The sequence below is a fragment of the Crinia signifera genome, chromosome 1 (genome assembly GCF_055691185.1).
Source record: "Crinia signifera chromosome 1, ASM5569118v1, whole genome shotgun sequence".
NCBI classification, from domain to species: domain Eukaryota; kingdom Metazoa; phylum Chordata; class Amphibia; order Anura; family Myobatrachidae; genus Crinia; species Crinia signifera.
Window position 1 is genome coordinate 367,382,460 of NC_139217.1, and position 22,557 is coordinate 367,405,016.

General features: G+C 46.3%; 1 protein-coding gene across 1 annotated transcript in view; it reads left to right on the plus strand.

Moving 5' to 3' along the window:
- The first annotated feature begins 678 nt into the window (after positions 1-678).
- The window catches only part of SLC15A4 (solute carrier family 15 member 4), a 51,395-nt gene continuing 29,516 nt past the window's right edge, over positions 679-22,557 (plus strand). The window contains exons 1-2 of the mRNA XM_083150581.1: positions 679-1,350; positions 12,507-12,802. Coding sequence (XP_083006707.1) covers positions 778-1,350; positions 12,507-12,802 — 869 coding nt within the window. The 5' untranslated portion in view covers positions 679-777. The remainder of the gene's footprint in view (positions 1,351-12,506; positions 12,803-22,557) is intronic.

The window sequence follows — 22,557 nt, forward strand, 5'->3', positions numbered from 1 at the left end:
CAGTTTCATACAGTCTGACTCTGCTGCAGCAGCCACCTCCTCAACCCCCTTCCTACGTGATTAGAGATGGATCGTTCGCGAATGAAGCGGGTCTTTTGAACGGATCCCATAAAAGACTGAGGGAGCTGCCGATCCCAAAAAGGTGACCCGTCATTCTTTTACTTTGTTTCGTTTTTAATTACAATGCATTTGTCTGATCTTAGCACTGCCACCTGTGGCAGCTGAGACGTACTAACTATGGAGACTGAGTACAGTGCTGCGACTGCAAGTAAAAGAAAGAACAAGGCTGCTGCTAGGGATGGCCATCGGTGCAGACACCATCGATGGTTGCCAGCTCACTGTTTGAAAAAAAAGTACAAAAAATGGCAAAAAATGATAGTAAAACTATGCGTCGTTATTATCAATTTACCCATTCTGTCAAAGTGACCTGTCGAGCCGTGAAAGATACGGATCTTTTCACGAACTGAGCTGCTGGATCCCAGCTCTCGTTAGTGACCCGTTTTGCCCATCTCCAACGTGATCACAAAGACACGTGAGGCTTGTGTACTTCTACATCACCGTCACATGATAACCGGTACCTGCAGCCAATGAGCAGCCGCTAGGTAGGCGTGGCAGGAGGACAGGGTGGCAGTGACGAGCATGCATGCGGCGCGATGATTGGACCGATAAGAGTTAAGCAGAGTGGGGGCGTGGCACTTCCTGTATCGGTGTAGGGTGCCCGGTGTTTGCGGCGCAGTCCCGGCGTTACATGGCAGCGCTACCCGCATATCAGGCCTGATGGAAGAGTCCGACGAGCGGAGCCCCTTGCTGGGCAGCCGGCTGGATGCCCCCCCGTCCGCTGCGGGCTCAGTGTTCTCCGGCCGGCGCTTGGCCTGTGCCGCGGTGCTGCTGTCCGAGATGCTGGAGAGGGTGGCGTTCTACGGAATCACATCCAACCTGGTACTCTTCCTGAACGGGCCAGTGTATAACTGGGAGGGCACCGAGGCCAGCCAGGCCCTGCTGCTGTTCATGGGCATCACCTACCTGGTGTCCCCGTTCGGGGGGTGGCTGGCGGACGCGCTAATCGGGCGCTTCTGTACCATCCTCCTCAGCATGGTGCTGTACCTGCTGGGCATGTTGCTCTTCCCCTTGATTACCTACTCCGACACCCGCACCGGATTCTGCGGGGGCATCGACCAGGCCCGGGTGGAGAACTGCAGCACAGCCAATGGCACCTCCAACGGGACCTACGTGCCCTGCAGGGAGCAGACTGGCAGGTACTGCGCCGTCCCCATCTTCATAGGGCTGGTCATCGTAGGGCTGGGAGTGGGCTCCGTCAAGGCTAACATCACCCCGTTCGGCGCCGATCAGGTAACTGTGTGCACCCTGCGCTCTATACATGTGTCTGTCATGTAAACGTGTCTATACGTATGTAGCCACCTAGCTAGTGCCTGCCTGTCATTTTGTTCTCCCTTTTCTGCTACATGCCTTGCAGCACATCTGGCAGCAGTATAAAATGCCAATCTTATACCACCGACACCAGCCTGGGTGTGGCTGGCACTCAGAGGTAGATGTATTATGCCCGCACTTAAAGTGTGCCATAACTTTCTGCTAGCTTCTCCTCTTTACTGAGGCGAAACAGGAAGTCACACAGACCAGTATTAACACCATGTTTGCTGAAGCAGGGGAGCGAAAATCCCCAAAAGAGCGCATAAGCCTAGTGCTTAGTCCCGTTTTTTCAAAACTTTTTTTAAGCACTTCTTATTGAGTCCTAAAGGGCCCGTACACCCGGGTGCCACATGCCGAGCGATGTGCTTAAGCATACATCGCTCAACACACATTCGCTGGCACATTGTCCCGACTGGGACAAAATCCCGACATATAGAATGTACAGGTCAAACGGTCAACATGACTTTCCGTCGACAGGTCGCAAGGTCGACATGGTTTTTTTCACTGTTTTTTGACTCGACAGGCGGTATTTCATGCCCTACCATCCACTAAGGGGTGGTGGGAGAATAAAATAGTGTGCCGAGCGCAGCGGTTCACTTCCAACTATGTCCATGTCGTCTGTGTCGACATTCAGGTAAAAAAAAACACAGTGAAAAACCCATGTCGACCTGTCGACGGTAAGTCATGTTGACTGTTTCATCTGCACATTCTATATGTCGGGATTTTGACCCTGTCGGGATTTCATACCGAATCCAGCTGGGGGGGGGGTTCTACACACGGGGTGATGTGTGCTTAATTTCTAGTCAGATCGCTTAGAAATGGCCCTAAAATTGTCCCGTGTGTATGGGCCTTTAGGTTCCGTTATGTTGAGATGGGCAGGATTCATTATATAATGTGAAGCCACAAGTACTGTTTTTGTCTCTTACATGGACCATAAATAATTTGAATTGGGCATGGACCACCAACCCAGGGCACCCCTGCAAGTGCTCCATAGCACCCCAGGGTGCCTCGGCACACATAGTGCCCCTTTTCACGTCACACACTTTTCCGCCTTCTTACTTGTACTAATAAGCCTTAAAGCTATAAGATGGAGAGTGATAGCTGACCAGATCCTAACTGTAATTTTTCAAGCACATAGGGGCAGATGTATTAATCTGCCTATAACGTTTGGCGAATAACGAGTCCCGCTTCTCCAGCATAACGTGGAGAAGCGGGCAGATGTATTAAGCAGATAAGGAGAGCTGTTATCCCCAGCGTGAACGGCTCTCCTTATCGTCTCCCTCGCCGCCCCGCACATGCGCACTCGCAGTCCTCCCCCTGGCCGGCTTTCTGGGCATGCGTGAGATCTCGATAAAACCGCGAGATCTCCAGCGCAGCCCAAGCCAGATGGAGGGCTAGCGTTGTCCCCACAGTGGGGGATAGGACAATGCTAGCCCTAAGCTTGCGAAGCGGCCGGGGTGAATTAAAGCCTTGAAGGCTGTTAATGCATTGCCCCGGCCGTTAATCCCTGGGGGGATTGCAGGGGACAGCCCCTCCGAGCATAACTCTGCGGGCTGTCACTAGCGCACGTTAGGTGCGCTAGGGAAATCGTAATCCCCCCCCCCCCCTCCCCCAGTTAACCAGCGTTATGTGCATTTTTGCACTTAACGCTGGTTCATACATCTGCCCCAATATGTAGTATGACAGGAGCTAACTGGTGGTTTATCCCATTTTATCAATTTCAAGCTTAGTACATTTGGCCATTGGGGAGAAGTGACATCAGCACACATAACTGCACTGATAACACTTCTCACCCATAATGCCAGTTCTTACATCTATCTCTTGTCTGCTGCAGGGGGGGGGAGAGCGAAAACAACCCCCAATCGGCGATACCTTCTAGAGCAGGGGTGTCAAACTCAAATTCATCGGGGGCCGCATCAGCAGTTTGGTCACCCTCAAAGGGCCGCTGTATAATAATAATGCAATGACACCACAGGCTGCTCCCGCTGTATAATAATAATGCAATGACACCACAGGCTGCTCCCGCTGTATAATATAACAATAGTAATGCCATGACACTAATTATTATACAGGGGGAGCAGCCTGTGGTGTCATGGCATTATTATTATACAGGGGGAGCAGCCTGTGGTGTCATGGCATAATGCCATGACACCACAGGCTGCTCCCCCTGTACAATAATAATGACACCACAGGCTGCTCCCCCTGTATAATATAAAAGTAATGCCATGACACCACCACCAGATATATTGTTTTTTTATGTAACTTACTGTATTTTATCCCTCAGGCTCCTTTACTGCTGCTGCTGCGGCTCCAGTAATTTCAATTCCACTCTCTGCGGCGCGGCCTGTCCTGCTGCGGCCCCCCGACTCGGCCTGCCTTCCTTCCTCTCTGCAGAAGCGTGGGTGGGAGGCATCATCGTCATGACTTTCCCACCCAGCGTCTGCCACTGCCTCGATAAGAGGGAACTGGCTGCCGGGCCCTCCTCCACCTAGCCGTGGAGGCCGGCGGCCATGTTCCTGTGGCTGCAGACATCTTAAAAGACCACAGGAACATGGCCACCGGCAGTGCAAAAAAACTCTCAAAAAAGAGAATAAAAGGTGAAGGCTGGCGGCGGCTGCGCGGGCCACATGACGAGGTCTGTCGAGCCGGATTTGGCCCACGGCCTTGTGTTTGACACCCGTGTTCTAGAGGATACAGCTCATCAGCCTAGTGCTTATGCGCTGTCTCACCTCCTGGCTGTCTCCCGTGGTCATATGAGAGCTGTATTCTTGTGATGTCTCGCTGCAGCCAAATGCCACCAGCCACCACAGTCAGTGACAGTGCTGTAGTGAGTGGGCAAAGACACCTGCTGTTGAAATCAGTAGCTGATGGTGTCTGAACAGTCAGTGCTACTGACCACTCATACATTGCCCTGCATTATTGGTATAGCATCTAGGAGCACACTTTCTAATACATTGGGGATTAGCGATATCCGCGCAGATAATGGTGCTGGTTACATTTCTTGCCCATATCGGGCCTTCATATTTCTACCCCTCAGTTTGCTGGATGCTGTAATTTCAAGCTGTCTGTTCTTCGTGGAGAGAAAACTACTGAATCCAGTTAATTGTGTTTTTGCTAGATATACAGGTATGAGTGGAATGGCCTACTGTGATTTCTAATTCATTTTCAGACAACTAATACAAATGTTTTAATCTGCATCTGCTGGTGTGTACACACGGTCAATTAGGTTTGTTATTGGATCCCGATGAGACCGGATCACATCGGGATTGAATCACACGGCAAGCCACCCAACATGCATGTGATTTTTGACTAGATAGTGCAGATCTGGGCTTCGATTTGTGCGATCCCGATGCGATTTTGACTATATAATCAAAGCTGTATGCTGCATTGTACACACCATGAGGCCTGTATATTGCTGTGTTACTTTTGAACTATGGAATTTCCTGGTTTACTCCACCCAAAGTTGGGCAAATGTGAAGTAGGGTACAGGGCAATGTTCCCTCTAATTTTACGAAGGCTGTGTGCGGCAAAAGATTTTGGCTGTGCAACTGTGGAAGGAACTTGAAATTTTTGTGCGTCACTTATATAGAACTGGAAAATGACGTTCAGCATTTGTGTTAACTTTACTTCAAAATGATATTAAACATTTAAACATTCAAAACACAGCACACAATGTAGTTAATGGGTGAAACACACATTAATTGAGTCCACAACTGCAAAAAGGGACCTCTGCTGCTTTGTGCGCTCTGTTGTAATGTCTGTGCGCACGCTTGTCGAGTTGTGTGCGCGCGCACACGCGCACAGCTTAGAGGGAACACTGGTACAGGGCCTTTTCTAGACAATTATAGTTCCCTTGAACAAAACCGTAAAAGATGGGTGTGGATTGTTAGGTTGGCATGGCAAAAGTCAACATGGGTTTCTCATGTTTTCTTTGTGTCCCTGCAATCAACCTGGGCTTTTACCGGATCTTTCTTCCTGGTTTGGCGACCCAGGTTAAGTGTGAATGACCTGGGAATTTGCTCTCTGGCCACTTGAAACCAGTTTTTAATTGGCCAAGAAAGGCCACCTGATGCCTACCGATGACCTCTTCAGTAGCAGCTGGAAAGGAACAGACGCCACACATGAGAGGATCAGAATGCAGAGAAGTGTGCTAGAGGGTGGCAATATCCTGCCTCGTATGGTATTTTTTATTGGTATATGATATTATTGAATTCCTAACATGGAATGTAAATTATTTACAAATGTCATCCCCTGCCAGTCCATTTATGTCCCCACCTTTGCATGACTGATACTTTTCTTAAAGCTCTGTTTCAGTCGTGGAATGTTGAATGTCTGCACTCCAAAACAAACATTGTTCGGCAATCAGTGTAATCCATTGTTTTTGAAAACAAATCAGATACTGTATCACAACAACAGATAACAGTGCAAACTCTAAAGGTGCGTACACACGGGGCAATATGATCGCTAGCAATATATTGCTCAGCAATCATATTGCCCCGTGTCCAGTTTTCATCTGCGACCAGAGATGGTCGCAGATGAAAATTTAAACACTGCTGGGTGAAGAGGCAGGGGATGTCGCTGGTCGGAGGAGCATGCTCCTCCGACCAGCGACCATTCAGGGGCTGAAAACGGGAGCGCGCACCCAGCGATTTATCGTTGGTGCACACTCCAATCACTGGCAATATGGTCGCTCAGCGACCATATTCCCAGCGATTTCAGCCCCTATCGCCCCCGTGTGTACACAGCATTAAGGTGTGTGCAAATTAGATTATATGGTACTTGTTTCCTAGCACGGCGCCCACGAGTTTGATCGTAGTACATGCAATATAGCGGCATGCGAGGCGATTCGATTTTTAATTGTACAAGCACCCTGATGGGTGCTTTCAATGTTAAATGCACCCCCATTGGCAACTCCACCCCCACTATCAACACCACCCCGAAGTGTGGCGAGGGTACACGTCCTCCGACCTTTTCATACTCCCACTATCCACGTCGGCGTGGAGTTGATTTTAGATAGTGTGGCGAGCACAGCGAGCGGACACGGATTACTTTACATGTATTCCGCGTCCCCTCGCGGGGCTCGCTGCGCTCACCACGCTTCGGGTTGGCATGATAGTGGAGGTGGCATTGACAAAGAGGGTGCATTTAACATTGTAAGCACCCATCAGGGTGCTTGTACAATTAAAAATCGCATTGCATGCCATTTGTTGGCATGCAACGCTATGCGATATTTAATTGTAGAAGCACTCCTGTTAATTTAACATGAATATCGCATCGCACACCACTAAGTATGGTATGCGATGGGCGCCGTGCTATGAAACAAGTACCGATTTATATATTAAATTATATGCATGATAAATAATGTTTTTTTTTCTGTGCAAATCTGTGTAAATACTATATTGTTTATGCTGCGCGCTCGCGGCGGCCAACGTCAGCGTGGATGTACTTGCCGATGCCGGATCCAGTCACCAACAAAGTTGCTGAACATGCATTGTCTAGTGTGTACCCAGTTTTACAGTAGTGCTGACATAGTGTTAAACCCAAAACAGGGAAACCTCAATTGTAAAATTCTATAATGCTGTGTACGCACTAGGGGCCAGAGGCATTAAGCTTCAAAATTGATAAGATGGAATGTGATAAACAGCCAACCAATCAGCTCCTACCTGCAATGTAACATACTGTGTTTGAAAAATGTCAGACAGGTGCTGATTGGTTGGTTGTATATCACTCTCCATTTTATCACTTTTGAAGCTTAGTGCATCTGGCCCTTGATGACATACAAGTGAAGTGATGTTCACAATTTCTTGAAGCTACACACACACACACACACACACACACACTTTTTGATATTTGGGGGTGATATTTGCATTGCGAATGAAGTTTGCCATATACCTAAATATTTATTGTCCATTATGGTTGGTTTAAATGAAAATATGGTAATATATGGGGGCAAATTACAATTGATAACTTGATACCCAACACTGAAAAATTGTTAAATCAATTTGATCTTACAAATTTGTCTGAATTAGTATTTTTGTCAGTTTTGGAGCAAATAGTGAATTGCTCCCATACGATAACAGATTTCTGTACACACTAGCCGATGTGTGTAACCAGTGATATCGTTGGCAGCGGCCATGCTGACCCTAGGTCCCACCTTGTCTTTTCTGAACAGATGAGTATGGGATCATTGATGTGCATCATTAATTATGTTGAGTATGCACACTAGACAAGATAGTAAAATATATCGCTCAGAATGGCTCTTTGGAGCAATATATTTTACTTGCATAGTGTTCTAGACTTTACTAACTCATTTTTTTTCCCTGAGACCTACTGTGTAAGTTGGTTATGTGAATTTGGGTGACCAGATGCACCAGTGGTTTGAAATTTACGTGAACTTTTTAGAGTGTTTGCTCTATTACATGGGTCTTCAAACTGTGGCCCTCCAGACGTTGTGAAACTACAAATCCCAGCATGCCTTGCCACAGTTTTGCTATAAGGGTGTTAAAACTGTGGCAAGGCATGCTGGGATTTGTAGTTTCATAACATCTGGAGGGCCACAGTTCGAAGACCCATGCTCTACTGTCACCTCAACCCTTCTCAGTGCAGTGGTGCAGAACCTGCAGTGGCGGTGGGCAACCCCCCCTTCCTCCTTTTTTTTTTTTTTTTGTGGGTGTCATCAGATGACATGAAGACAGCAAGAACCAGAGTTAGTGTCACTATGATCAGTCACAACAAATGTAGATGACATCTGCAACCTGGAACATTCATAGCAGCAGTGTAAGGTAACTTCCATTACATTGGGTATATTTAATTCAATGTATTGAGGAGGAACAAGATGTGCTGGTACACATGAAATGAAAACAATCAACAAGTATGTTGTTCTGGCTTTTAAGAGAAGTGTATTGTTACTTATATTCGTGCCTACTATCCAAGGAAGTAACTGAAAACAGAATACGCTTTTTTATTTTTTTAACAATTTAGGGAAATTCAAGTTTCTTGTGTTAATTACGTATGTGGTGTGTAGGGTACACACCAGAACGATTATAATCGGGAGCCCATAGTACTATGGTCAAATGATTTGTTGGAGCACACGATCTGCATATAGTCCGATCACGATCTGTACCCAGTTGAAGGGATCTTTTAGAAATCCTGACTGCAGCAAGTAGGATCTCAAATTACCAAATGACCAGGAGGGACATGCATCATATCGTAATGGAATCTAAAACATGCCCAATTTACATATAATCAGTCAAAATTGCATTGAAATTGACGGAATTGGGGCCAAATCGTTCTGGTGTGCGTCCAACATTTCTGCTGCGTTTGACACTGTTGAGAGGCGCGCCATCTGTGCGACACGTAGGTGCGTCTGAGACGCCCATGCGTTTTAGTAACTAATGCGGCTGGGTACAGCAACTAGGTGTTAAGGAGTGTGTGCGTCTCCTGCACAAAGGGGGTGCGGACACAATTGCGTCTCATGTACAATAAAGGAGGCATTTGCCAGTGCTCCATGTTGCATACTGGCAAATGCCTACATTTCATACCCCCACCATCCACGGCAGCCCGAAGCCTGGCGAGCGTTGGTGTGGAGTTGATTTTATAAAGTGTGGTGAGCCACCGAGCCCAAAGCGTGGCGAGCGGATGCGAATTTTTTCACATGTTTTCCGAGTCACACTTTATAAAATCAACTGCACGCTGACATGGATAGTGGGGGTATGTAAAGGTCGGGAGGACATGTACCGCATCCCCACACGGGGCTCGCTGCGCCCGCCACACTTTATAAAATTAACTCCATGCTGACATGGATAGTGGGGGTATGTAAAGGTCGGGAGGACGTGTACCGCATCGCCACACGGGGCTCGCTGCGCTTGCCACACTTTTTAAAATCAACTCCACGCTGACATGGATAGTGGGGGTATGTAAAGGTCGGGAGGACGTGTACCGCATCCCCACATGGGGCTCGCTGCGCTCGCCACACTTTATAAAATTAACTCCATGCTGACATGGATAGTGGGGGTATGTAAAGGTCGGGAGGACGTGTACCGCATCGCCACACGGGGCTCGCTGCGCTTGCCACACTTTTTAAAATACAACTCCACGCTGACATGGATAGTGGGGGTATGTAAAGGTCGGGAGGACGTGTACCGCATCCCCACACGGGGCTCGCCATGCTTCGGGCTGCCGTGGATGGTGGGGGTGTTTCAGGAACACAACCTGCCATATCATACACGTGAGACAGTAATGACAACATGTGTTTACTGGTAACTGGATTTTAATTAAGAAGAATAATCAAGGAAAATTTTATTAAATAAAAATACAATTAAGAAGAAGAATAAAGCACACACAAAAAAGTGAAGGTCATTCCTCTGAAACTGCATTGGCAGAAACAGCAGCCGACGTTGGCGCAGTTCGTTATCTTTCTCTGCCTGGGGGAGCAGGGTCAGCGCAGGAAGGAATCTTCTGCGCCAAGTGTCTTCCTCCAGATGAACTCCTGCAAGTAGGAGTCTAGCTGATGGCGCGCAGTGCCCCTTTGGTGCTTATTGTGCCACTTGCAGGAACCCCACATGTTCTGGGTTTGAACCCCAGTGTCCGGATCCACAAATTCGTACCGGTGGTTCACCCTGGCGTGGTAGTACCCAGCCTGCTCCAACTGCTCCATGTTGTAGGCCCTCCAGCAGTCAGAATAAATTGTGGTCCCTGGGTGCACATGCCTCTCGATGGCAGCCATGAGGGTGCTGGCATCACGCCTCTCAACTGCCGTTATGAAGTGCTTTCCGGTCTCCCTGGAGATGCCCCCAAAGATCCACTTCTGGGGCAGCATGCGGCCAACCTGGCTCTTTTGTTTGGTGAACAGGCTCTCTTCCACTTCAACAATGGTGCCTGGGCCGCCAATACGCTGATGAGGCTGCGACAGGAGGTCGACTGTGCAGGCCTCCCTCATCAAGCTATTATTTTAGCAGCCATAACTGAAATATGTCTGTCTCAGGGAATCTACCAGCTGACTTACTACGCTACGCTATCTGCGGGAACACTACGCTACATCTGACAGGGCTGCTGGCTACGCTAAGCGGCCGCATGAACACGCTACACTAACTACGCCGGTGTTGACAGACACTTAGATTACAGGGAACAGTATGCCGGCTTTGACAGGGACGCTCACGCGACTACAGGGGCGCTACGCTAACCCGGTTCTGAAAGGGATGATACGCTAACTACATAACTGGCGCCGTGAAACTACACTAGTACCCAAGATGCTCATCTGCTGATCCACTCTGCCAGTCCCTCCATTAGTTGCCTGTATTTTACCATATTCAATATAAAATACTTCTCGCGTATAAAGCTATTAACCATACTGCACCAGCTTATATCTCTTTACTTTATCACAAAATATCTCTTATCTTGGCCACTCCGCTCTGCACAAGATTTGCATTTCTCTTCTGCACGGATCACTAGCTCCCATTCATTATTACAGGCCTTTCACCGGGCTGCTCCCACCCTATGGATTGACCTTCCATGCACAATAACACTCTCCACTAGCCTCCAAACTTTCGCATTCCCTGAAAACTCACCTCTTCAGGCAAGCCTATGATATTTAAGTTCCACACGCAATAACCCTCAATAACGCAGTAAGGCCTATAGATTGTAAGCTTGCAGCAGGGCCCTCTTACCTCCAAATCTGTCCGTTGTTACCCAGTTTGTTTAATCACTGTCTACAATGGTAAAGCGCAACAAAATCTTCTGTGCTATATAAGAAACTGTAAATAAAATAACTAAACAGTAATCAAATGCAAACTTTCTGTGGTTTTTTTTTTTTTTTTTACTAAAAAACTGTACCATACTGATAGATATCCTAATTTTGTTTCAGTACTATATCTCTAAAGTTACCTAAGGGGTTCAAATGTCATGATGAATAAACACACGTGATACTTCTAATAAACTTGAAGCCAAGATTTGTAAATTTGATAAATTGAAAAATCCATTTTTAATAAACTAATTGTCACACAGTTGAGAGATTTGGCAGAAATAGGTGTTTGACATCCTCTCAACTATAGTTTTTTTTTACATAAAATCTGAGACTGCCTGGTGTGAGCTGACATGTAATAACCCGGTTATAAAATAACCATGGCAATGAATGCGTTAATGTTCCGAGTTCTAGGAATTTTCCCCTCTTTCTTTATTTAGATATTTGAATAAAATACAATTTCTCATTTTTCTTATTCGGTTTAGCAAGCTGGAAGATCATTCTGAGTAACTAAGAATCTGGCATGGAAGTATATGAGCCACCAGTCTAAAATAAAGTGTCTGGCACATGATGCTGACTCAGGGTTAATAAAGGAAGCATCTTGATCATGAGATGTTTTGCAATAAAAAAAAACCAAAAAAAACCTTATGTATGATCATGGGTATATTGTGTTTTATACTTATTACAGTATACAAGCACCCTGCAATCATCCTTTAAAAATCAGGCTTTTCTGTTTAAATCTTGCTGATTCTGCAGAAAAAGCTGCACAAACTACAGTAGAAGGAATTTGGTGCTGTTGCACAATGTGTCACTAATGTTAAGAAAATATTTGTGCAGAGATTATGTCGAAATTTAAATATAACTCTGATGTTTGTTAATTTCTGGTCCTACGTCCAGCTTTTGTGTGCCCTTTTGTTTTGTATATTCTATACTAGTGAGCCCGCTCGAAGCAAATGCTTCGAAAGCTAGTCTGCTACTTTTGTGCATGTTTATGTGTCTCCGAAACACTGCCATCTTTTTTTCAATCAGAGATATATATCACTCCCCCCCCCCCTCTTCGGAGTAGACCCACTAACCTGCAATGTGTGTGTGAAGGCCCTACCACTTTGTAACTTCAAGTTTCAATTCCTGTATTAAGACCTCATTGTTAATGTCTCACAGGAACTAGCCAACGTTTAATGTGTATTGTGGGTAATTTAAGAAAAACAAAAAAACATATTTTATTTTATCAGTGTTGCCTAATTGCTTGAAATAAACGAACCTTGATGCAGTTCATTGTTTTTAGATTACCGTGTGTAGCTTTTTTATAACTATTTTTTTTTTTGTTTTTATTGTTTAGGTGAAAGACCGTGGTCCAGAGGCAACACGTCGATTTTTCAACTGGTTTTACTGGAGCATTAACCTGGGAGCAATCATCTCTCTTGGTGGGATTGCATATGTACAACAGAATGTGGGTTTCCTTATTGGATATATAATCCCCGCCGTTTGCATTGGGGTGTCATTTTTGGTTTTTATGTGTGGACAGACTGTCTTTATTACCAAGCCAGCAGATGGCAGTGCTTTCACGGACTTGTTTAGAATTCTTGGCTACGCTTGCTGTTCATGGAGACGTTCTACAGAAAACTCAAGAAACGTGTATGTATGATCTGGCTATTTCTAAAAGGTTTTTTTTTCCAGGATAATTTCATTTTCTAAGCTTTAGATGAGCAATGTTGCCCTGCAGGGACACCATCAGGGTGGCTATTGCGGGGCCTGACAAATGGGATGGCAGCAGTGTTGATTGGTACAACCAGAGACAACATTTCACATTAGCTGGCTGCCAGTCTGCAAACTCTTATTGGCTAATGGCCCGCTCCTAATGGGAAATACTGCAAACACTTTTCGGTACTTGTGTATTATAGCGGCGCCCCCGATGTCCATCGTACGATGAACGCATTGCATGCCATGTACCCGATGGCATGCGATGCAACGCGATTTTGACCCCCTATACGATGAAAAATCGTATAAGCACCCTAAAGGGTGCTTTTGAGCACCCTAATGGGTGCTTACAATGTTAAATGCACCCACCCACTATAAACGTGAACCCGAAGCGTGGCGAGCGCAGCGGTACGTATCCTATGACCTCTTCATACCCCCACTATTCACGTCGGCGTGGAGTTGAGAATAGAATAGTGTGGCGAGCCACCGAGCCCGAAGCGTGGTGAGCGGACGCGGATACCTTCACAGGTAAACGCGTCCCTTCGCGGGCTTCACAGGTATCCGCGTCCCCTCGCGGGACTCGCTGCGCTCGCCACGCTTCGGGCTCGCTGCGCTCGCCACACTATTCTATTCTCAACTCCACGCCAACGTGGATAGTGGGGGTATGAAAAGGTCGTAGGACGCGTACCGCTGCGCTCGCCACGCTTCGGGTTCACGTTTATAGTGGGGGTGTACACAGTACTCACTTTTCCACTGTCGATGGCTGCTCCAATCATCACTACTGCCGCGTGTTTGTCTGGACTTTCTTTTCCCTCCGGTTTTTGCCTGCGCCGCCTTTGTCTGCCACACCCACCTTTCCCCTATGCCACTTTTTTTCCCTCTTGCACTACCAGTCATACCAGCCAGAGGGGACCCTACCTATTTGGTCAGTCCTGTTCTTCACAATTTCTGATGGCTGCCCTGTAGACCTCTCTGCTTAGTACATCTGAGGCATTTCTTGCACTAATGTCTAAATACAGCAGAAACCAAACTCTCCGCTCTTCAAGTAGTTTTGGCATAATCTGGGGCCATTACTGAATTGCTATATCCATTTTTTTATATGGTTTTACTAGCCGTAACAAAACCTCTTCTATTCCGTGTCAGGGATCCTGGTAGGTTTCCTGATTTTTGCACTCTTATTTATGGCCTGAGGAAGTAGTTTAATTAGCCTTGATTGTATCACACTAGCGGCATGAGTGCGATAAGCACAGATCCACAAGGATCGAAACCGTGAAGGCAGGGCCAAATATAATACTCCCACTGAATATTCTCTCTGTGGGAGGTATTTGGTTGTTCATGAGGTTTTCACAGATAAAAAAACAAAAAAAACCTTGTAGACTTTGCATCCAATTATGGATATGTGTGCTCCCGATACTCACGGGATTTTGTAATTTTGGATACATTGCGTTCTGCCCTCCATCTCTGCAATGGAGAAGTGGGGCCTGCTTGGAGATTTAGTTCTCTTAACTACTGCTTCAGGGGTAGGGGGATCACACATGCTTACAGGCACGCACACACACACACACATACATACACCACTGTGGCAGAAGTCTGGATCCTGACACTAGATGAAGAATTCATAGCTTTGGAAGGTGAGTAATTAGCTAATTGGAAACTTACATTTGCTCCTCCATTTAATTGTTCCTTGGGGTCTAAGCTGCAGGGGTGTCGGAGCAAGTCCTGCTAATTTTAGAAAAAACTGACTATCTATGGCACATGTCTTCAACCTGTGGCCCTCCAGATGTTGTAGAACTACATGTCCCAGCATGCCCTGACTGTTTTGGCATGCTCTCATAGGAAAAAATGGGGCAATGCATGTTGAAACATGTAGTTTCACAACATCTGGAGGGCCACAGGTTGAAGACCCATGATCTATGGGGACATGAAAAGAGAAGCAGTGATTTCTATCAAATAAAATAAGAAAATAACACGATGGAACATGTGGACTAGTCTATGCTGAGTACACAGCTGGAAATGTATTGTGCAGTTTTTCAGTTACATCAGCAGTTTCAAACCTGGGGTACGTGTACCCCTGGAAGTGTGCTGTGGACTGGATGGGATACTTGAAAATAATATTGGTAATGGCAGAAGTATGGTAGTCTCCCGTTGCCGTAGGTATGGAGCGCGTTGAGTCACTTCTGGTTGTCTTCCGCATTATTGGGGTCTCCTCGTGTTTTTAGCCAACCAGCAATCCACTGGGAGCTGCCTCAGACATCAACATTCACCTTCCCTGCATTGACACAGGTGGAGGAAGCAGCAGCATCAATCCTACAGGTGTTAGTGGGAACCCCGGAGACAGTATGAAGCCAGACACCGAGGAACTAGATTCCTAACAACACACTACTCCTTAATAGATGGACGCACATGCCACTCGCTTCCACTCGGAAGTACGGTGGATATTTCAAATTATAACTGTGCTGCTGCTTATGAGTAGTTTTCTCATACACCAGTTTGAAGGTCTGAGACGCACTACTTTTTTTTTTTTTTCCAGCCCTCTATTTCATTCTGGCCTGACCAGATACAAATTAATTGGTCACATGGCATGGATTATAATGCAGAAGTTTAGTGAATAATTATATAATCTGTTGAATTTTGGATCCAGCAAGAGTGCTATTTTTTTTTACTGATTAAAGTTTTGTAAATGCAGTGTTAATGTCCTAGAGAATGGAGCTTTATAAGAAATATAGCCTATGTTATGATCAATATAAAAAAAAATCAAAAGTAAAATCTAATGTTATGGAAGTAGTTTGCTTATTTAGCTAACCTAAAAACATTACTACATAACAAAAAATTTTTTTTTTTTTTTTTTTTTTTTGCATGGACCGATAGGTGGGTGGGTTTGAGAGGAGGGAGTACTCCTAAATAAAAAGCCTAATCAAAGGTTACAAGCGAGAAAAAGGTTGGGAACTGCTGAGTTATGGGGCAAACACACAGGGCAATTTACAGCCCCATTGCTAAGCATTCTGACTAGACTGCATGGATCGTTCCGTGTGTATGGTCTCAGTCAGTGGCGTAACTATACATTTTGCTCCCCCCAGCCAAAAAATGAGCGGCGGCGGGCGGCCGTGGCACAACAAGCAGCCACATACTGTGTAGTGTGCCGGACACTCACTTGTCCGGCACCTGACGCCCCCGCAGTATCTCTCCCACTGAATGTAGTGTGACAGCCTCTGTCCGTCACACTCACTTGTCCGGCGCCCATGCAGCCCCCGCTCCCCCAAGCAGCAGCGAGGGGGGGGGCTGCCTTACGGTATCTTTGCCACTTGTCTCAGTCACTGGTGATGCATTGCTATCGCCAGACTAGATATTTCAAGCATGCTTGAAACATCTAGTCATCATCCGTGTTCACTACCCAAAGAAAAGTGCTAAGCGATGCTAGATTGATCCCAAATACTGACATAGAATAAGACGCCCATACCTTTTCTTAGCTTTCCTCCCACCATTGAGATTAATAATCAAGATTCTTTTGACTAGCTAACCAGTTCATTAAATCCGAGGCTATATTTAAGTACAAATAACTTTACATAATGCCCTTTGTGTTATTACTAAAAAAATATAGTAGGTTTATCATTTTAGTCTCTTATTTAATATAAAATAGGCGTTACTACATTCATTTGTGTGACTGGTTAGATATGTGAAATTCCACTGGTAACTGAATATTCTTTTTAAATTGAACTATTCATTATAAAACTGCCATCTCTATTGTGAACAAATCCTCATTGCCCAACAGCTCACAATAAACCCATATAACATACTATCACAATATCTCAAGTTCCATCTTGTGTTCTTTTTCCTTAATAAATCTGCCTACTGGCAAGTCCATAACGGGATTTCCTCTGCCTCCGCCATGGCAGCCATCATGAATGGGTTTCTCCCTGCTGGGTAGTGCTTTTGGAAAGGAAAAAAATACCTCTGGATCCTATAAGACTCCTCCATACACCAGTGTCTTTTTTTCCTTTCCGGGTAGTGCATGTGTGTGGACACCGGCTCACCTCACGCTGCAGACTGTCGCTCCCTGCAGCTGCTGTGGCTTCATGCAGGAGAGAAGGAGAGCATAAGCTCTCATTATGCCGAATGCAGGCCCCATGGGGTAGCTGTGCGGCGGCGTCCAGGGGAGCGATGTACTAAGCCATGCAGTGGAGTTTGTTTGCCTGCACGCGCTCCCCTGCCCCAGCTCTGTGCTAAGGGCGGGCGCCGGGTAGTGCGCGTAACGTATCCTCAGGAGGAGGCGCGTCATTAGGGCGCGACTTCCGGTACGCGTCATGGAGTTATAGCCGGAGCCGGCGGTTGTCAGTGTCATGCTGATCTTAGGTCTGGGAGCGGGACACGACCTGCTGCCGGGGTACGCTAGCTTCTTGGTTTCTGGACTTTGTCAGGCGTGGCGAACTTGGCGCGGACACTGGGGTGAGTTGTATCTGACTGCTTGTATTATGCAATAAGTTACTGGATGTGGCAGTACTTTTATTTAGACGTGACTGTGTTTTTTAGAGAAGCGCACTACCAATTATGGAGGAAGACAGGCAGTCTGGCGTAAAAACTGGGTGAGCAGTGTGCTGGTGTAAGGGTGTCCACATGGTGTTGTTTTAAGTAGTTCTTAGTGACTGGTTGGTGGTTGTCATTGTAGGTCTGAGTCTAGCAAGGATAAGGGGAAAAGCAAGCAGAAGAAATCTGCGCAGAGCAAATGCGCAACATGTGACAAGACGCTGCCAGACAAACACGTGGGGGCTGTATGTGAAGGCTGTAAGGCGTCTCAGTTATTTCCCCCGGCTCAAATGGCGAGCCTGGTACAGATGTTGAAAACGGCCCTGGCTGATACGTTTGCACCTAAGGAGGATCCGGGTAAAACGCCCATTAAACGGAAAAGTTATGTGCTAAATGAGGATATAGATGATACAGCGGGTCAGTCGGCCAGTGCTAATATGCTTGGGGGCGACTTAGATGATGAAGAGGAGGATGATCCAGGGCAGGATAGGTCGGACGCGGACTTTAATGCCGACATGGTTGACAACCTTCTGGTCCGTATTTATAAAGCATTAAATATTGAAGACAAGCAGGAGGATGTAAGCTTGCAGGAAATGCTTTTTAAAGATAGGAAACAGAAAAGTAAAACGTTTCCCTTATCACAAACTCTGAAGGACATAATAACCGAAGAATGGAAGCAGCCAGACAAAAGAGTGGCTATTCCGGGGAAGGTTAACAAGATGTACCCTTTTGACAAGACGCAAGTACTCTCATGGGAGGAAGCACCTAAAATAGATGCTGCGGTGGCGAGGTTGTCGAAAAAAACGACATTGCCACTAGAAGAGGCCAACGCCTTTAAAGATCCAATGGATCGGAAGATCGAGTTGGGCCTAAGGAAGCAACACTTAATTTCAGGGGCCTCCCTGAAAGCAGCGTCAGCAATGGCAGTAACATCCAGAATAGTAAGAGGCTGGTGTCAGCAATTAGAAGGGGATATTCTGGATGACCTCGCAAGTTCGGAGCTGTTAAAAATTGTACAAGATGTACAGCTTGCAGTGGAGTTTGTTTGCGAAGCATCAATGGATGCGGTAAGGCTGGCGGCCAGAGCAGGGGCAGCAACAGCCGCGACAAGAAGGGCACTATGGTTAAAACCATGGGCAGCGGATGTTCAGTCCAAGAATAAACTCCTGTCCATGCCGTTCCAAGGGGACTATTTGTTTGGTAAACAATTGGACGAACTAGTGGCTAAGATATCAGGGGGGAAGTCTGTCTGGCTTCCTCAGGATAAGGGAGGCAGAAGGGTACCTCCCAGCCCCAAGACTACAGAGAGTCACGGGCATATAGACCAGGAAGGCCCTATAGAAGGGGATCCTGGGTCTCAAGGGGCAATTTTCGTGCCCAAAGAAATGGGGATAAATTCTCCTCCAAAAAGGAGGCACAGTGACGTCGGGTCACAAACAGTAGGGGCCAGACTGCTGAAATTTGCAAGCATCTGGTTCGGGACCACTGGAGACAAGTGGGTCCAAGAGGTAGTATCCTCCGGGTACAAAGTGGAGTTCAACAAGGTTCCCGGAGAGGTTTTTTTGTTCATTCTCCGATTCCCAAAAACAGGGAGGAGAGAAAAGCCTTATTAGCAAGTTTACAAGAGCTGCTGGAACAAGAAGTAATCAGCATTGTTCCAGAGGATCAGGAATTTCGGGGATGTTTTTCCCGTTTCTTTTTAGTAAAAAAAGCGACAGGGGGATTTCGGACCATACTAGATCTGAGACGACTCAATCAGTTCATAGAGGTCAAATCCTTCAAAATGGACAGTATCAAATCGGTGATACTAGATTAAGTCAAAAAGACTTCATGACGTCGATAGATCTCAAAGACGCCTATTTGCACATTCCAATCTGCATAAGCCATCGAAAGTATCTGAGGTTCAGGCTAATGGGCACAAGTTATCAGTTCAACGCCCTACCATTTGGGCTGGCTACATCCCCGAGAACATTCTCCAAAGTGCTGGTCGTGCTGATAGCAGCACTAAGACAGAGCGGGATAAGATTATTTCCTTACCTCGACGACATTCTAATAGTCGCAGACTCCGAGGAGAAGGCGCAAGAGCACACAGACAGGGTGGTGCAGTGCCTGCTGGAACACGGTTGGTTGATAAATTACAAAAAGAGCCAGTTGATTCCTGCTCAAGAACTAACATACCTGGGGGTAGTAGTCAATACAAAGGAGCTAAAAATTTCCTTAACAGAAGTCAGAAGAAGAAAACTAGTGCACCAAGTAAAAAGCCTGCAAAGAAGACTCGTTGTATCCTCACGAGGCTGCATGGAGGTGCTAGGCCTAATGTCATCAGCTATAGAGGTAGTCCCTTGGGCTTCAAGGTTCCATACAAGGAAACTACAGAGCTGTTTTCTTCTGCAATGGAACAAAAACTCAAAAGACTTGTCCCAAAGGATAGTCCTGTCCACAAAGGCCAGACAGGACTTAGACTGGTGGGCAGCAGAAGACAGATTGGTGGCAGGAAGATACTTTGGCACAAAGCCGCAGGTTACACTAACCACGGACGCCAGCGAAACATGCTGGGGAGCAACCTTCAATCATCAGGTAGCTCAAGGAAAGTGGCAGCAAGATTGGAGGGAAGCTCACTCCAACCTGAGGGAAATGGAGGCAGTGGTCAGAGCCTGCAGGTGGTTTCAAAGTCAACTGCAAGGGACAGAACTAATCGTGAGGACCGACAACCAGGCGGTAGTGGCCTATGTGAATCGGCAAGGAGGTACGCGAAGCAGAGCATTGATGGAGGTGGCCGCCAAACTGTTCGAGTGGGCGGAAGGTCGGGTTCTGAGCATCACTGCAGTATATCTGGCAGGAAAAGAAAATGTGGTGGCCGACCAATTAAGCAGAATAGAATGCCTGCCAGGAGAATGGGGTCTCAACCAAATGGTATTCGAAAATCTGGTGGAAAGATGGGGACGTCCACAGGTAGACCTTATGGCGACGGCAGGAAACAAAAAAGTACCCAGGTTTTTTGCCAGGTTCTGGGAGCCGCTGGCGGAACAAGTAGACACACTGTCAGTGCCTTGGAACATAGAGAGAGCTTATGTTTTTCCCCCAATACCAATGATTCAGAGGCTACTGAGGAAACGGCAGAGGGAGAAGATCGAAGTAATAACGATCCTGCCATATTGGCCTCGCAGAGCATGGTTCAATACGGTACAGAAGTTGGCAGTAGACGATCCGTGGAGACTACCTTCGACCAAGGATCTACTAGTACAAGGAGAGGTATTCAAGGAGCAGCCGGAATCGTGGAAACTGACGGCTTGGTTGCTGAAATCGGAAGTCTGAAAGCAAAGGGGTTCAGTGAAGGAGTAGTGGATACTTTGCTTAAGGCAAGGAAGCCGGTAACCATGAAGATATATTATAGAGTTTGGAAAAAGTATGCTTTTTGGGCGAAGGAAAATAGTAAGAATCCTCGTAGTGTGGTCACCGTACTTTCCTTCCTACAAGAAGGTCTGCGAATGAACCTCTCCCCAAGTACTCTGAAAGTGCAAGTCTCGGCTATATCATGCATCTTGGATTGGGACATAGCCAAGAACAGATATGTACAAAGGTTCATGCAGGCAGTGAAAAGAATTAAACCAAGGGTAAGAAGTCCGATCCCATCATGGGACTTGAACCTGGTGCTAGGGGTTCTAACAGAATCACCGTTCGAGCCACTACAAGAGGTGGCCTTGAAATTCTTGTCATGGAAAGTATTGTTTCTAGTAGCCATGACCTCAGCTCGTAGAGTATCGGAACTCCAAGCACTGTGGATAAAGGAGCCGTACTTCAAAATATATACAGATAGAGTAGTCTTGAGGACAAATCCAATGTTTGTACCTAAGGTGGCGTCCAGAATTCCATATCAATCAGGAGATCATATTGCCTACGTTCTGTACAAATCCTACAAATAGTAGAGAAAGCAGGTTACATTGCCTGGACTTGGTCAGAGCCCTGTCCATTTACAAGCAAAGGACGGCTGAGTTTCGTAGAGTCGACAATTTATTTATATTATCAGAAGGAGAAAGAAAGGGGCAAAGAGCCTCTAAACAAACCCTATCAAGATGGATTAAAAGCTGTGTTCGACAAGCATATGTCATAAGGCAGCAGGAGCCACCTGAAGGGTTTAAAGCGCACTCAACGCGATCAATAGCGTCATCGTGGGCAGAGAAAGGATCTGCGTCACTAACAGAGATTTGCAAGGCTGCAGGGTGGTCCTCAGCCCACACATTTACAAAACATTACAGAGTGGACGTCTGGTCCTCTGCAGATGCCAAGTTTGGGAGGAAGATCCTGAGCGCGGCAGTAAACTAAGACGTGAAGAAACGTTCTTCTTTGAGTTATGAATTATGTGGCCGGTGGCCTGTTCTTGTGTTATACGTGAGTATGACCCACCCTATGAAATACAGTACTGCTTGGGCATGACCCATTCATGATGGCTGCCATGGCGGAGGCAGAGGAAATACCGGGTTATTACCTGTTAATGGGTTTTCCTCTACTCCGCCATGGCAGCAGTATTTCCCACCCTTAAAAAAAAAAATGTTATGTGGAATAATGATGTTCGTTTGTTTTAAAGCTGAAGAAATATAAAGACACTGGTGTATGGAGGAGGAGTCTTCTTATAGGATCCAGAGGTCTTTTTTTCCTTTCCAAAAGCACTACCCAGCAGGGAGAAACCCATTCATGATGGCTGCCATGGCGGAGTAGAGGAAAACCCATTACCAGGTAATAACCCGGTATTTCCATTCATGAGACCTGTTACCGTGTATACAAAACTCTGCTTATTGGGAATACTGGGGATACAGCTGAAAAAGTTTGGTTAGAGCATAATTGTGTAACTTGGGCACATTTTAATAAAAGTAACAATCGCCATGATGTGCTAATGTAATCACCAAGAGCATAATGAGTGTTTAAGGTTGATAAACAGAATTTCGGGATAGTATCTAAAAATCTGAATAAATTAAAGGGGTTTTTACTGTTTTTTTTTTTTTTTCATTAAGGGAATAAATTATTTTAATTTAACCACATAATGGAGAGATTATGGGGGGGAGGAGGGGGGTATTCAATGTCAGGGGCATTGTCCCGTTCTCGCTTTGCTCGACTGGAGCTCGGCAGTCTGGATTCAATGTCCCGGCCACCGAGCGGCGAGAATGGAGCGTGGC